Below are 13109 nucleotides of genomic sequence, written 5' to 3' on the forward strand. Positions count from 1 at the left end.
TCTATAAGACGAAAGTCAACCTTGATCACTGGGAATATCCATGGAGGAACATTACCCCATACAGTATTTGGTCCATACTCTACCCTGTTTAGTCCATATTCCTCAGCTACTGTAGAAATATTCCAACCAAAACCTTTACATTTTCTTTGTTGTGTATACTCCCAGCAATCACTTAACACCTTTACAGCGGGTTGTTCCTCTCCAGATCCTTTTAGCTTTACCCAATATACTAATGATAACTTAGAACGTCTTAAATAAAGAGGTAACTCGTCAGCTTCAACCAGCAGCGCATTAGTAGGTGTTGTTTTAACTGCACCAATACTGATTCTTAAGGCTCTGAACTGAATTTTATCAAGCTTTTCCAAAATACTTTTAGCTGCTGCTCCATATACTATACACCCATAATCTATACACGACCGTATTAATGCCCTATAAATATCCATAAGTGAGAGTTTGTCTGCTCCCCATTCATACCCAGTAATTGCTCTCATTAGATTTATTACCTTTTTACATTTAGTTTCAATCTGATTAATATGATTCCTCCATATACATTTCTCATCAAACCATAGCCCTAAATATTTGAACTTTGTTACCCTTTCCATTCTTTGACCATATAATTTCAGTTGTACCGTATCTGTCCTTTTCTTTCTAGTAAAAAGCATGAAGCATGACTTTTCAATTGACATTTTAAATCCCCATTCATACGACCATCTTTCAATATTCAATATAGCATTCTGTATACTATTTGTCACATGTTTAATATTTTTCCCCCTTTTCCATATAGCCCCATCATCTGCATATAGTGACGATCCAATGTCTTTCCCAACGTTCATAAAAATATCATTTATCATAATATTAAAAAGAATCGGGCTAATAGCACTACCTTGAGGGATACCATTTATAATATTAAAATCTTCTGACATAGCATCTCCAACTTTAACACGAAATATCCGATTAGTTAAAAAATCTAAAACCCAGTTGTAAAGTCTTCCACCAATCCCCATTCTCTGCATTTTAATCATTAAACCTTCTCTCCACATAGAATCATACGCTTTCTCTATATCAAAAAATACTATACTCATAACCTCTTTCACACCAATTGCTTTTTCTGCTTCATTGCTAACTTTCACTAATGCATCTATCGTAGATCTTCCTTTACGAAATCCACTTTGACATGGGCTTAACAGTTCTCTTTGCTCTAAATAATATGCCAGTCTACGAACAATTATCTTTTCTATCCATTTACATAAATGAGAAGTTAGTGCAATTGGTCTGTAGTTTCCTGCATTCACTAGGTCTTTACCAGGTTTACCAAAAGGTAATATCAGAGCACTTTTCCAGCTAACAGGTATTACGCCTTCTCTCCATATCTTATTAAACAGGTGTAATATGATTTCCAATGCTTCATCAGGTAGCTGTCTAAACATTACATAACATAATTGATCTTGCCCTGGGGACGTGTAACCACTTCCCTCTAAAGCCAGTTTCATCTCATGCAGAGTAAATTCCATATCAAGAGCCGAACCATCACAATCCTTTTTCTTTGTCACATCAGAATTATCTCTTAAAATTTCTTTTTTTCTTTGTTTGTGCATTTCATCCAAATGACTTCCACTATGCACACTTGCAAACTTCTTGCCTAGTAAATCAGCTTTCTCCTTATTTGTAATTGCCATATACTCTCCATCTCTCAATGCTGGGATATTAACCGATTTCCTTTTCCCACTCATTTTTTTAATCATTGCCCAAATATCACCCAATTGTACTTCACTGCCAATGGAGGAGCAAAACTGTCTCCAAGCACTCTTTTTGGATGACTTAATTACTTTCCTTGCCCTTGCTTTCTTCCTTTGGTATTCAATCACGTTATCTTGACTCAAATGTTTTCTTAAAATCCTGAACGCATGATTTCTTTCTTTAATAGCATTTTTACATTCATTGTTCCACCACGGAACCATTTTCTTTTTTTTCCCCTTTATTATGCTACTCTTAGGAATGCATGCTGATGCAGCACTGATAATCATAGCGGTTATTGTTTCTGTACATTTATCAACATCACCCTCCATTGATAATCTTTCAGAACTTTCAATACAATAATCTTTAAAAACTCTCCAATCCGCTTTACCAAAACACCATCTTTCTATTACATATTCATCCTGAATAAACACATCAAAATTCAACGAGCATAATATTGGAAAGTGATCACTACCTATATTAGTATCATTCTTAACATTCCATTCACAAATATTACTAATATTTCCAGAGACTAACGTGAGATCTAAACATGAAACTGTATTTCTTATAACATTCACCCTAGTTCCACTTCCATTATTAAGACACACCAGTGATCTCTCCTCTATTAGTTCTTCAACTATTTCTCCATTATTATCAGTATGATCACTTCCCCATAGTGTATTGTGAGCATTAAAATCACCACACCAAATTTCTCTTCTGGTAACATTTTCTAAAATCATATGAAAATTGTGCATTGACAGCTTTTTACAAGGATTGTAATAGTTGACTATTTTGATATCTCCTCTGGGACTACAAATTTCTATTACTATGCATTCAAATTCATTTGGAACATTTATTTGTCTATATGCTATATTATCCTTAATAAATGTTACACATCCTCCACCTTGTTTATCAATTCGATCACATCTAATAGAATTATATCCTGGAATAACAAATTCCAGATGTGTTCTTAGCCATGTTTCTTGTAAACACATAACATCAGGTAAAACTTCCAACTCATCTACAACCTTCTTAAATTCTTGCCCATTCGCTATAAGACTTCTGGCATTCCATTGGAGTATAAGGAAAACCATGATCAAACTACTAATCACCTTGAGATACTCCATCATTGGAAGGATTCAACATCTCATGTATCAATTCAGCTGTAACTTCTTTAATCCCCAGAATTTCTATAGCTGCTTCTACAATGGTCTTGATTCTATCACTTTTTTTCTTTTGCTGTATCGCCACATTCACAACCTTACATATGAAAGTGATAAAATTTATTTTATCCACCATCATTGTATCCTCATTAATCTTCTGTATATATGGATTAGTTTCTAATTGACTCTGGTTTATTTCAACAGGCAAGGTCTCTATTTGCTGCTTCTTCACAATCTCTCTCTCATTGTTTACTTTATGTGCTGAACGGGATTCATTTATATCGCTGCGTTTCAGTCCGGAGGATCCACCACTTATGGAACTGCGGGTTGGGCAGTGACGTAAAGTGTGAAGTAGCCTGGGAAATGTAGTCAAATAATGTTTTTCAACCTAACGTTACCAGACACGACTGAAATATTATCTTTACTAATAAAGTAGTATTCGAATGCCGTAAACAAGCGAACATGACCCATCTTACTTGGGTTGTTTTTCAATATAGTGGCTAAGTGGCAGTTCAAAGGCGTTTTTGAACGAATAAAGGGATCGTTCACCTCCCACCACCAAACAAGTGCCATTATTTGCTCGTTCCAAAACCAGTATGACAATCTTTCTTCTTTTAACATAATATAATTAAATTGACGAATTATTTTCGAATTATTAAAAAATATATTTTGTGTTTAGGGTTAGAGAAAAGAAAAAGAAAAAAGAAAGTCAGTCATTAAAAAAAGAAAAAAGAAAGTCAGTCATTAAGTTTCAAGTTACAGAAGTGACGACTCTGTTTAAAAATCACATCATTGAAAATGATGAAAATTGTAACGGAAATGACTGTGCTGACTCTGGATAATGGCCAGGTTTCACAGACAGGGTTTAGATTAAGCCAGTTTTAGGCCTCATAAGAAAAGATTCTCCGCATTAACAACATTACATCTCATTAAACATCAAATTAAACACGATGTACTATTTAAATCGATTACTGGACATCGTAATGTTATTGTACATACATCTGATTTATGATTTAGCATTGTATTATCATCTCTTATCAATTCGGCTCAAACTTCGATGCCGACGTCGCTAGCGAAGAGCGTGGTGTTGACGAGCTCGTGCCAGGGGTAGTGAGCCGTTGGCAGAGCCTGCTTACGTCACGCGGGGAAACTACTTCCAACTTGAATTCGAAATGGTATACTATTTCTATTATACTATTAATACAAGTAATAGCCTACTATTTCTGCGATATAAGACTTTTGTCGTACGATTCGTTGTTTTTAGTTTTTAATGAATCGTTTGTGAGTGATTGACCCATTGATTCGTGACACGCTCGTAGCACTTGTCGCCATCTACTGGCGTAAACCTGCAGAAAAAGTCACTGACTGAATTACGGTAGTGATAGTGAATGTATTGAACTGAATCAAAAGATTGGAGTTGAATTGGATGATTAAAAATCCTCAATACTGTTTTTTCCAGGCGCCATGTACAAGCATGATGAGTTCAGATATTTGGAAAACATTCCCATTTTATCCAGACAAATATAACAAAAGTACACATTTTCAGCTGTCTCATAGTTTTATTAAAAAGTGCAGAATGTGTCAGGAACATCAAACAGGCATCTTTGCTTCCAATTAGGGAGAGAATTCACAGTAAACTTTTCAGAATGTAAGCTGCTAATAGCTTGTATGACATGTTCAAATTAAAATAATGGCTCACAGTCCTTCACTAACCACACTCATCATTGCATATTCTCTGATACTGTCAATGTCAACATTTCAAAAGTATATTAAAATATAACACTGGCAACCTTACAAACATTATTCCTTGACCATTAGCATACAATGTCTCCATTCATGCTACATTACATGATTATCTCTGGCCTGCACATATCAAAAAGGAATCGTATCACTCCTCCAAGTAGGTACATTTCCTGATATATATCCTTCAGGTAAATATAACAATGTATTTAAAACAAAGTACTTTTCTAAACATCTTTACATGGCGCTCTTCAATCTGCAATACAAATGTGTTTTTTTTACAGGATATTCTCAAAGAGTGCCAAAGAATTAGAACTGTATACAACCACACGCTAACTGGTGTGATCCAAATTGTTCTACACAGGCAGCAATCAATTCTTGGAACATTTGTAACTTTTGCAATGGCATGAAGTCCTTGGTATAGAAAGTCTTCGATTCATTGGAATAAAAAACACATGATTCTCTCCTGGACTGGTTCTATTCCAGTGAACACTGATTTAAATGGCTCAGATGAAGCTGGTTTGCTGGCATGCATCATCAAATACTGAGCTGGCTAACTGGAAGGCAGTGATGTGTTATGAATACTATGTGTGTGTGTTTGTGCTGGAGGGCCAATTATGTACTGCTGTAAGTTGCGTAGTCAGTCACAGGCATTAATTTACATCCCTCTAAAATTCACAGCATTAATAAATGTTCATCAGAGCTATAATGTACTGGAAAAATAGTGGAAAGCAGGCAACTACAAACAGCAGAGCATTTTTACTGAGATTTGGCAAAACATTCAAATTCAATAGGAGGCAGTTCACTTCTCTGTAGAGCTCTGTGGTGGGACAAAGTGTGTCATGATATGTGCCACTGTAAAGGTTTGGACACTTTTACTGCTGTTTGGTGAATTTTCACAGCTGAAATGCAGTCATTTCAATAGGAATCCACACAATCGAGAATTTTCGGCAAAAGATTTTCCCATGGGTTCAAGTTTTTTTACGGATTCGATGCATTGACCAACAGAAAGCTGTTGGTCAATGTTTTTGCTACATGCATCACTTTAGGCAACTTTTTGCACCCAAAAGTTCACTGTGACCGCACCTTAAGTATACTGAATATTAACATTAATTTGGCTCAGATTGTTTCAATTATTTCAACCGTGGTAACTACTAAACTTACCACGGAGTAACATACCATTCAGGGTTATAATATACAGTATAATGGTTGACTCTCTCACCTTTGAATGAGAATCATTGCTTGTATATAACTAAATATTAATCCGCAGTCCAAATGCCATTTTAGTTTATGTAGATTGAGGATATTGTAGAATCACAATGTGTTTGTCATCTTATTTATTGCTGCCTGTTTTTAATACTGTTAAGCTAGTTGTATGTGTCTCCATGGTTAGTTGTATTCCTTCTCTCTTGGCTGGTTATGGTGTGCCCATCAGCAGGTAGAAAGTAAGAGCAACGATGAGGAGGAGGCAAAAGGGAGAGGAGAATGTCTGATAGGCTGTGGCAGGCATGAAAATGTCCTCGTATTTATAGATGCTAATCATGCGATCTGACACCGGTGGGGAGTCAATGTCATGCCTGGTGATGGAACCTGAGAAGAAAAACAGAACAAAATGTCTGTGAACAGGGTAAAAATCATGAACCGAGCTGAATTTGTAGCCTTAAAGGGGACATTTTTCAAAGTCGTGATTTTGTTTTTGGGGTAGGTTTTCATACTTGGATGTTCAAAAAACACATTATTTTACACATATGTTGCAGCACCTCTCTTCCCAGTCTGTCAGAAACACTCTGGGGTGTGTTTCCCAAAAGCATTGTTAGCCAACTATGGTCGCAAGTTCCATCGTTACCAACATAGTAGAACGATTTGACATTTCCTGGAACCATAGTACCAGTGAACATTCGCAAAACGTGTCACAAACTTACATGCTTGGAACTACAGCTCTCGAGCTGTGGTTAGAAGCATAGTTTCTAGATAAAACGGCATGTGGACTTAAATAGGTCGTGCTCTTGGGCACAGTAAGCAAGCTAACATTCAGTACATTGTATATCTTTCACCCAATTTAAATATATATATATATTATATACACATTTTAATCTATATATTTTAGCATGTCAACATTTAGCCCCGTTTTTGCCTACGGGAACCTCAGAGTATGATGGAACCCACGATTTGTTACAGTAGCATGCCAGAAAAATTACTTTGCGTAGAGAAACCTGCTGACTGAATGAACCGAATATATACGGGTGGTGTATGCCAAATAATACTGCATGTTAATGTGATTAAAAAAAATTAACAGCTCTCTGTTGTTTATGTAAATGAATTATAATAATATTATTAACATTAATTGCGCTCTCGAATCGATTAATCAGCAGAAGTTATTACTCCACCACCTTCAAGTGACGTCATTAACGACAGTCCTATATTGTTGAACTAATGTGGTTGAAACGACAAAAGGTGCAACCGGTTTCGGGAAACAGTCGTGACTAGCTAGTTAAGTTTCTACAGCGATGAATCGTACCACGTGGTTAAGCAGTGAGTTACATCATTGTACGGGAAGCGTATCCCCGTTTAGTTCCCGTCTCTTTGAAGCCCTGCCTTCTAAAAAGCGCTCTGATTGGTCGACTGGACCAATGTGTTGTGATCGCTACTAATGCAACTCAACCAGGCCTCGTCCCTTTTCTTGGGGCTGGGCTGGAATTATTTAAATGAGGAATATTGTGATGTGTGCGTTCCCAGAAGAAACCTCAAGACTACAATCGAGGCATATCAGAGAGTTCAGAAACAGTGCTTACTGATATAGAGAATAACTACCTTTGAAGTGGACTTTGTGCTTTGTAACTTTGCAGACCTTTTTCATCCTCAAACAGCAACATTACACTCTTAACTAAAGCATAAAAAAGCACAATTAAAATGGGGCTGAATGACTTACCTTGTATGGCAGGTCCCCAAGCAAACAGATAGTACCAGCTTAGGTGCAGGTCCACTAGAGTCTCCTCCCGTGGCACATGAAGAGGCCGTTTGAAGCGGCAGGTGACGCGGTTGTTTTCAAAAATGCCCTCCTCGTCCCGTGCCGGGTTGCGCTTGATCTCTTTGGCCCACTGGCCCACATTATAGAAATGATGGATCCGTACACGTCCATTATCGTCATGAACACAGCCCATGACATCATCACCTCCCTACAACAACAATATTATTGTGTATTTCTCAGCAGGTCTGAAAGCATTCACACCTTATATTCACTCCCTCCCCTTTTACCATTTTTTTGTCAGAGGAGAAACCGACCGCAACCCATCCGTCAGTGTCTGCACTCATCTCGAATTCCACATCTGTGCCAATGCGTCTGAAACTCAGGAAGTATTCACAGGTCTCTGCGTCACAGCCTGGTTTGCCATATCTACAGCAAGAGAGAGAGACAAATAAATGGAGGCACGCATTTATTCATGTCATTCCAAACACGTTTGACTTTTGTTTATTCTGTGGAACGAAAAAGATGATATTTTGAAAAATATTTGATTTATTATTAAATATTTTCATTATTTTTCCATAAAATTAAAGCCAGTGGGGTCCTGTGTAGTTTTGAATCTCACTGACTTTGATTATATGGACAAAAACAGTTGATTCCTGTGTTTCACGGACATCAGAAGGTCCCACAGGTTTGGAACAACATAAGGATGAGTAAATGATGACATTTGATGAATTTTCATTTTTGGGTGAACTATCCCTTTAAGATCTTGCCGAAGAGGCGAAGAAAAGGAAGCTTTTGGCTATGGCTGAGGAGGAATGGCAAGAGCTGGGGTGCTGAGAAGCCTCAAGGCAAAAGGACCTGAGATCTAAGTCCAGCCGCAGGGAGACGTCCCTGTCCGTTGCCCCACCACCCTGAGATGTTCTGGGACTAAAGGGGTGAAACATTGGTGAAGGGTGGCTCCCTGCTGATGACCCTGCGGCTGGCAATTTGACAATCGCGTAGGCGCGTCAGGCAGTAATGCCCAGCAGGTTTTACCATCAACCTGTTTCTAATTATTAGAACAATCGTCAACACAGACTTACAAGAATTCTACATGATGTGTATCGTATGTATATTTCATGCTGCAGAACATTCCACTGAACGACACAGAGAAGCAGCGCTATTGGGTGATTGACATTTATAACTCTTGAGTGTACTGGCAGAATACAGCATGCAATACACTATTTGACACTACTACAATAATATATTGTTTCTAGACTAATTTTAACCTTTGTTCCATGCGCTCACCTGATGCATCCTTTGGTTACTCCACAGTCGCTAACTTTGATGCGGGCAAATGGGTCCACAGGGGGTGCAGTTGGGAAGGGGTAACCTATGAGACATCAGACAACCAATACATTAATGAACTGGTTCCAGCTAGTCCTACTACTAAAATAAACAACAATGATGCAATATATTTTTTACATTACATTTTAATTTTACTTAATACATAGTAATGTGTGAGGGTCAATGATTTAGTTGAACTTCAGTTTCTTCATTTTAGATTTGGGTTTGCATAATGTACTGGTGTATAACACTTTTTTTCCCCAGATTCTTTTTTTTGGTTAGAGATAAAACATTGAGTAGACCTCTAGAATACCAGCACAGACCCCCTAGAGGCCTCTAGGCCTATATCTTGTTGTATTGTACATTATATATGACACTACCACTGAAAAGTTTGGGGTCAAGTAAGTTTGTTTTTTTTAAGAAAGAAATTAATATTTTTATTCAGCAAGGTCAAAAAAGAACAGTAAAGACATTCATAATGTAACAAAAGCTTTATATTAAGCTTTTTTTTTTAAATAGTAAATATATATTGAGCACCAAATCAACATATAAGAATGATCATGTAACACTGAAGATATATTAACATAAAAACATTAAACTTTTACTGACCCCAAATTTTAGAATGGTAGTGTATATCGTATGGTTTTGTACATTTCATATAGTGTTTTACATTTACACATTTATACAACTGAACACTGTCCCATCATGTATGCTGCATACATGAATTTTCAGAATTCCCTGCTTGAAAAATGACATTTGTTTTGATTTAATTTAAAATCTAATTTTAGTTTTAATTTATGTTCAATTCAATTTAATTTACATTTATTTGTATAGCGCTTTTCACAATGCATATAGGCCTAGCTTCAAAGCAGCTTTACAGACTGAACATGTTTTATTGAACATTGTCCCATCATGTGTGTTGCATAGCTGTATCTATCTATCTATCTACAACACTGACCCAGTCATGTGGTATTAAGAGTTCCTATTTCTATTCTATTCTATTGTATTCTATTCTATCCCTTTGATATGTCATAAGTCATGACTTTATGAATCACTGTCTGGGCATCTGCATACAGTATACTGAATATAAAATAGACAGGCTTAATAGACTTAGACTTGGGAAAGTCTGCTGATAACTGGAAATGAGTTTCACAGGCTTGTGGGCTGCTGACCAAGGTGCTGATTTTATACCATATGAATGGAAAGGATTCGTGGAAAGGATCAGTGAAGTAAAAACAATATCTCATAAAAGTATTGCTAATATTTATCACTAACAGACAATATAATTAACCTAATTAAAAGGCCTGTAGTGTGGCCGAGGGAGGGCATCAAACAGTGTGACCATTACTAACGTTACATGTATTGCTTCTAAGAATTGCACTCACATTAACAGAGAAAACGACACAAAAAAAAAACATTCATGATTTCAATGTAACGTTAAGCATTGTCCTTTTATTCCTTCGTACCTTCGTCTGAGAGGTATCTGGACTCGAGGAACTCGGAGGCGAATGTGCTGTAGGAGTCCTTATGTGGTTCTTCGTGCCCCGGCTCTCCGTGTTCTCCATGGCCGGCCCGCAGTACATTATCATCGGTAGGGCTGGCAGAGACCGCCAGCCACAGTGTCGCATCAAGCAGCGCACAGATCTGCAGCAGCGAGTGCAGAAGATACATGACTGATGCGATAATGGTTATTGTACAGGCGAAGAGAATCGGTTCTGATTTACTAGTCGCATTCCAGTACTGATACTGAGACTGATAACAAATAATAAAATGTAGCTAATTAAATCCCTTTCATGATAAAGCGTTTCGTTTGGTTCGAGGGGGAGGGGTGCTGCTGAGAGGTGCCGTTAATGAATAGGGCCAAACCAATCCGCTCAAGGTGAGATTTGTAACCAATACTGATATTGCTTGATAATGACACGGCGCTCAGTGATAATATTAACTGTATACACTATTTAGAAATAGCAATTTGTTATTAATTATCACATCATTGCACACTTCTGAATCTATGGAACCGTTCTGCACTGATTTTACACATTATTCCTCCCCTCTCTATGTGTGTTTTCTTCGCCTTGCACGTCAATCGATAGAGTTCGGCAGTAAGTCGCAGACACACTGTAGGTTAGTGTTTAAAGGGAAAAGTATGTAAAACATTATAATTGGTTAAATGTAAGTTACAAACGTTATTAAACAAATATTAGATTTTTAAAGAAATTGAGGCCTAATATTGTAAAAAATATTGTATTGTTTTTAGTAAAATGTAGAATGTTAACCTTATAATTTACAGATGAAAGGTATATTTAACAAGGAACTATTTCAACGATTAAAAACAAAATGTTAAAACGTGTTTTAGAAGCCAATTTAAATTAATTAATCGTCATCGTGTGGCCTTTTATACCACCTAGTAGTAGCCCAAATTTTAGAGTAACAAAACAGATTTTAATAGGTATGTCAAAGAAGTTATATTAACATTATAAAATGTAATGACATAGCCTAGGTCTACAAGTAGGAACTAAAATATACAGCCATCTAATTCTCAGTTTGTAACAATTTCACAAAATTTACTTTAAAGTAAAATTCTGGTAACTCATCCTGGGAGTGTACTTTTTATTACACATTTAATTATCATCATTATTATTACTATTACTATTTAATCTCTTTCAACTAAAAGATTTGTGGTTTTCACAACAGTGTGTGAACCTCACAAGAATCACTAGATGGCAGTGTTTAATTTCTAAACGGAAAGAGGCTTCATCACGTTGCAATATAGCACTGTATAAGCCTAAGTAATATAGGTATATACAATATTGAAAGTTTTCACTACTGATAGTGTACATTTAAACTGTCCTTTTAAATTACATGATATATTATTGTGATATTTTTGTCATTTTATCATTCTTAGATTAATATTCAATTTTGGTCAGACTGAAACAATTTTGCTTTAAATTGCTCTGTATTTTGCACCATTCATTCCTCCTGTTTTAACAAGATAAATTAAGAGGCCCACTGTCTCACTTCAGCTTTTTTCTAGCCAGTATCTGATTAGTAAGGTGGAATGTGATTTAAGACAGCAAAATCAGTAGCAATACCAAGTACAAATGCTGATATGTCTTAGCAGCACCGATCCTTCACAAACCCTCAGTTAATGGAAGGAAAATGTCTAAATTAGACCACATGGAGGGAGATCACAAGGTTGTTACAAAATAGAGTAAAGATCAAAGATAAAGCCATGGATAGTAAAAAAACAAAAACAGAATGGCACATTCAAAACTGTACTCTATATAATAAAAATTCAGGATCAATTTATTAAGAATCACATGGTTAGTATTACAAGGGTATTTATATTCATCCTTTTTTCTTACTCGTATTGTAGTTACAGATGCCAAGTGGCACTACATAGCCTGACTTTACAGCTGAAAATTCCATCCTCCAAGGTGTCCATTTAAACCCAGACACCTCTAAATCAATCTCTCCTTCTTTCTCCGGATACGGCCAATTACCCGCTGCTTAGCAGGACTATTAAAGTCTACCTAAACCGACATCAGCTTTAATAGTCCAATCCCATCAGCACACATATACACACTGATATAGATGTGCTCTCATACACACACACAGTCATATAGTTATAAGATTCCATCCTCCCCCATTGGCCACGCCACCATCCCCCTCCTGCCATCACACAGGCGTGATCACTCTGTGTCTAATAGCCTTACCCAATTACGGCCACAGTGCTAGAGGAGAAAGGATGATGAGATCCCCTAACATGTTAATGAAGAACCTACGGCATACCTGCCTTATCTTAATAACCTAAAACACACACACTCACACACACACACACACACACACACACACACACACACACACACACACACACACACACACACACACACACACACACACACACACACACACACACACACACACACACACACACACACACACACACACACACACACACACACACACACACACACACACACACACACAGAGCAATCTGCCAAATGTCAATTGTGTGTCTCCTGGGTATGTGTGTGAGAGTGTGTGATTGACACAGAGACAATGGCCGCAGGTCCCATTCACAAACGCAGAGGGGAAAGAGAAAGACAACCGGTGAGAGGGAGATGGAAAGGAAGAGAAAGAGGGAGGAAGAGAGAAACCAGTATTCAAATGTTACAATGGAA

At 37.1% G+C, this 13109-nt stretch overlaps 1 protein-coding gene across 1 annotated transcript; it reads right to left on the reverse strand.

Annotated features, from left to right (window-relative positions):
• Positions 1-5845: 5845 nt before the first annotated feature.
• Positions 5846-10782, reverse strand: LOC130084203 (DOMON domain-containing protein FRRS1L). The gene is made up of 5 exons (XM_056249435.1): positions 10395-10782; positions 8890-8974; positions 7893-8031; positions 7567-7813; positions 5846-6227 (listed from the first exon to the last, which is right to left on the reverse strand). Exons 1-5 carry the CDS (start codon positions 10597-10599, stop codon positions 6055-6057), a joined length of 849 nt encoding a protein of 282 aa, XP_056105410.1. The 5' UTR covers positions 10600-10782; the 3' UTR covers positions 5846-6054.
• Positions 10783-13109: the final 2327 nt, after the last annotated feature.

Source organism: Rhinichthys klamathensis, unplaced genomic scaffold, assembly GCF_029890125.1.
Source record: "Rhinichthys klamathensis goyatoka isolate OS25496 unplaced genomic scaffold, OSU_Roscu_1.1 h1tg000060l_1, whole genome shotgun sequence".
NCBI lineage: Eukaryota > Metazoa > Chordata > Actinopteri > Cypriniformes > Leuciscidae > Rhinichthys > Rhinichthys klamathensis.

Excerpts from the sequence above, each read along its gene's own strand:
- LOC130084203 (XM_056249435.1), bottom strand. The coding sequence starts at position 10,599 with ATGTATCTTCTGCACTCGCTGCTGCAGATCTGTGCGCTGCTTGATGCG. Across the intron at positions 8,975-10,394 it reads CAGATACCTCTCAGACGAAG|GTTACCCCTTCCCAACTGCA; the intron begins GTACGAAGGAAT and ends GATGTCTCATAG. Across the intron at positions 6,228-7,566 it reads TTGGGGACCTGCCATACAAG|GTTCCATCACCAGGCATGAC; the intron begins GTAAGTCATTCA and ends TTTTCTTCTCAG.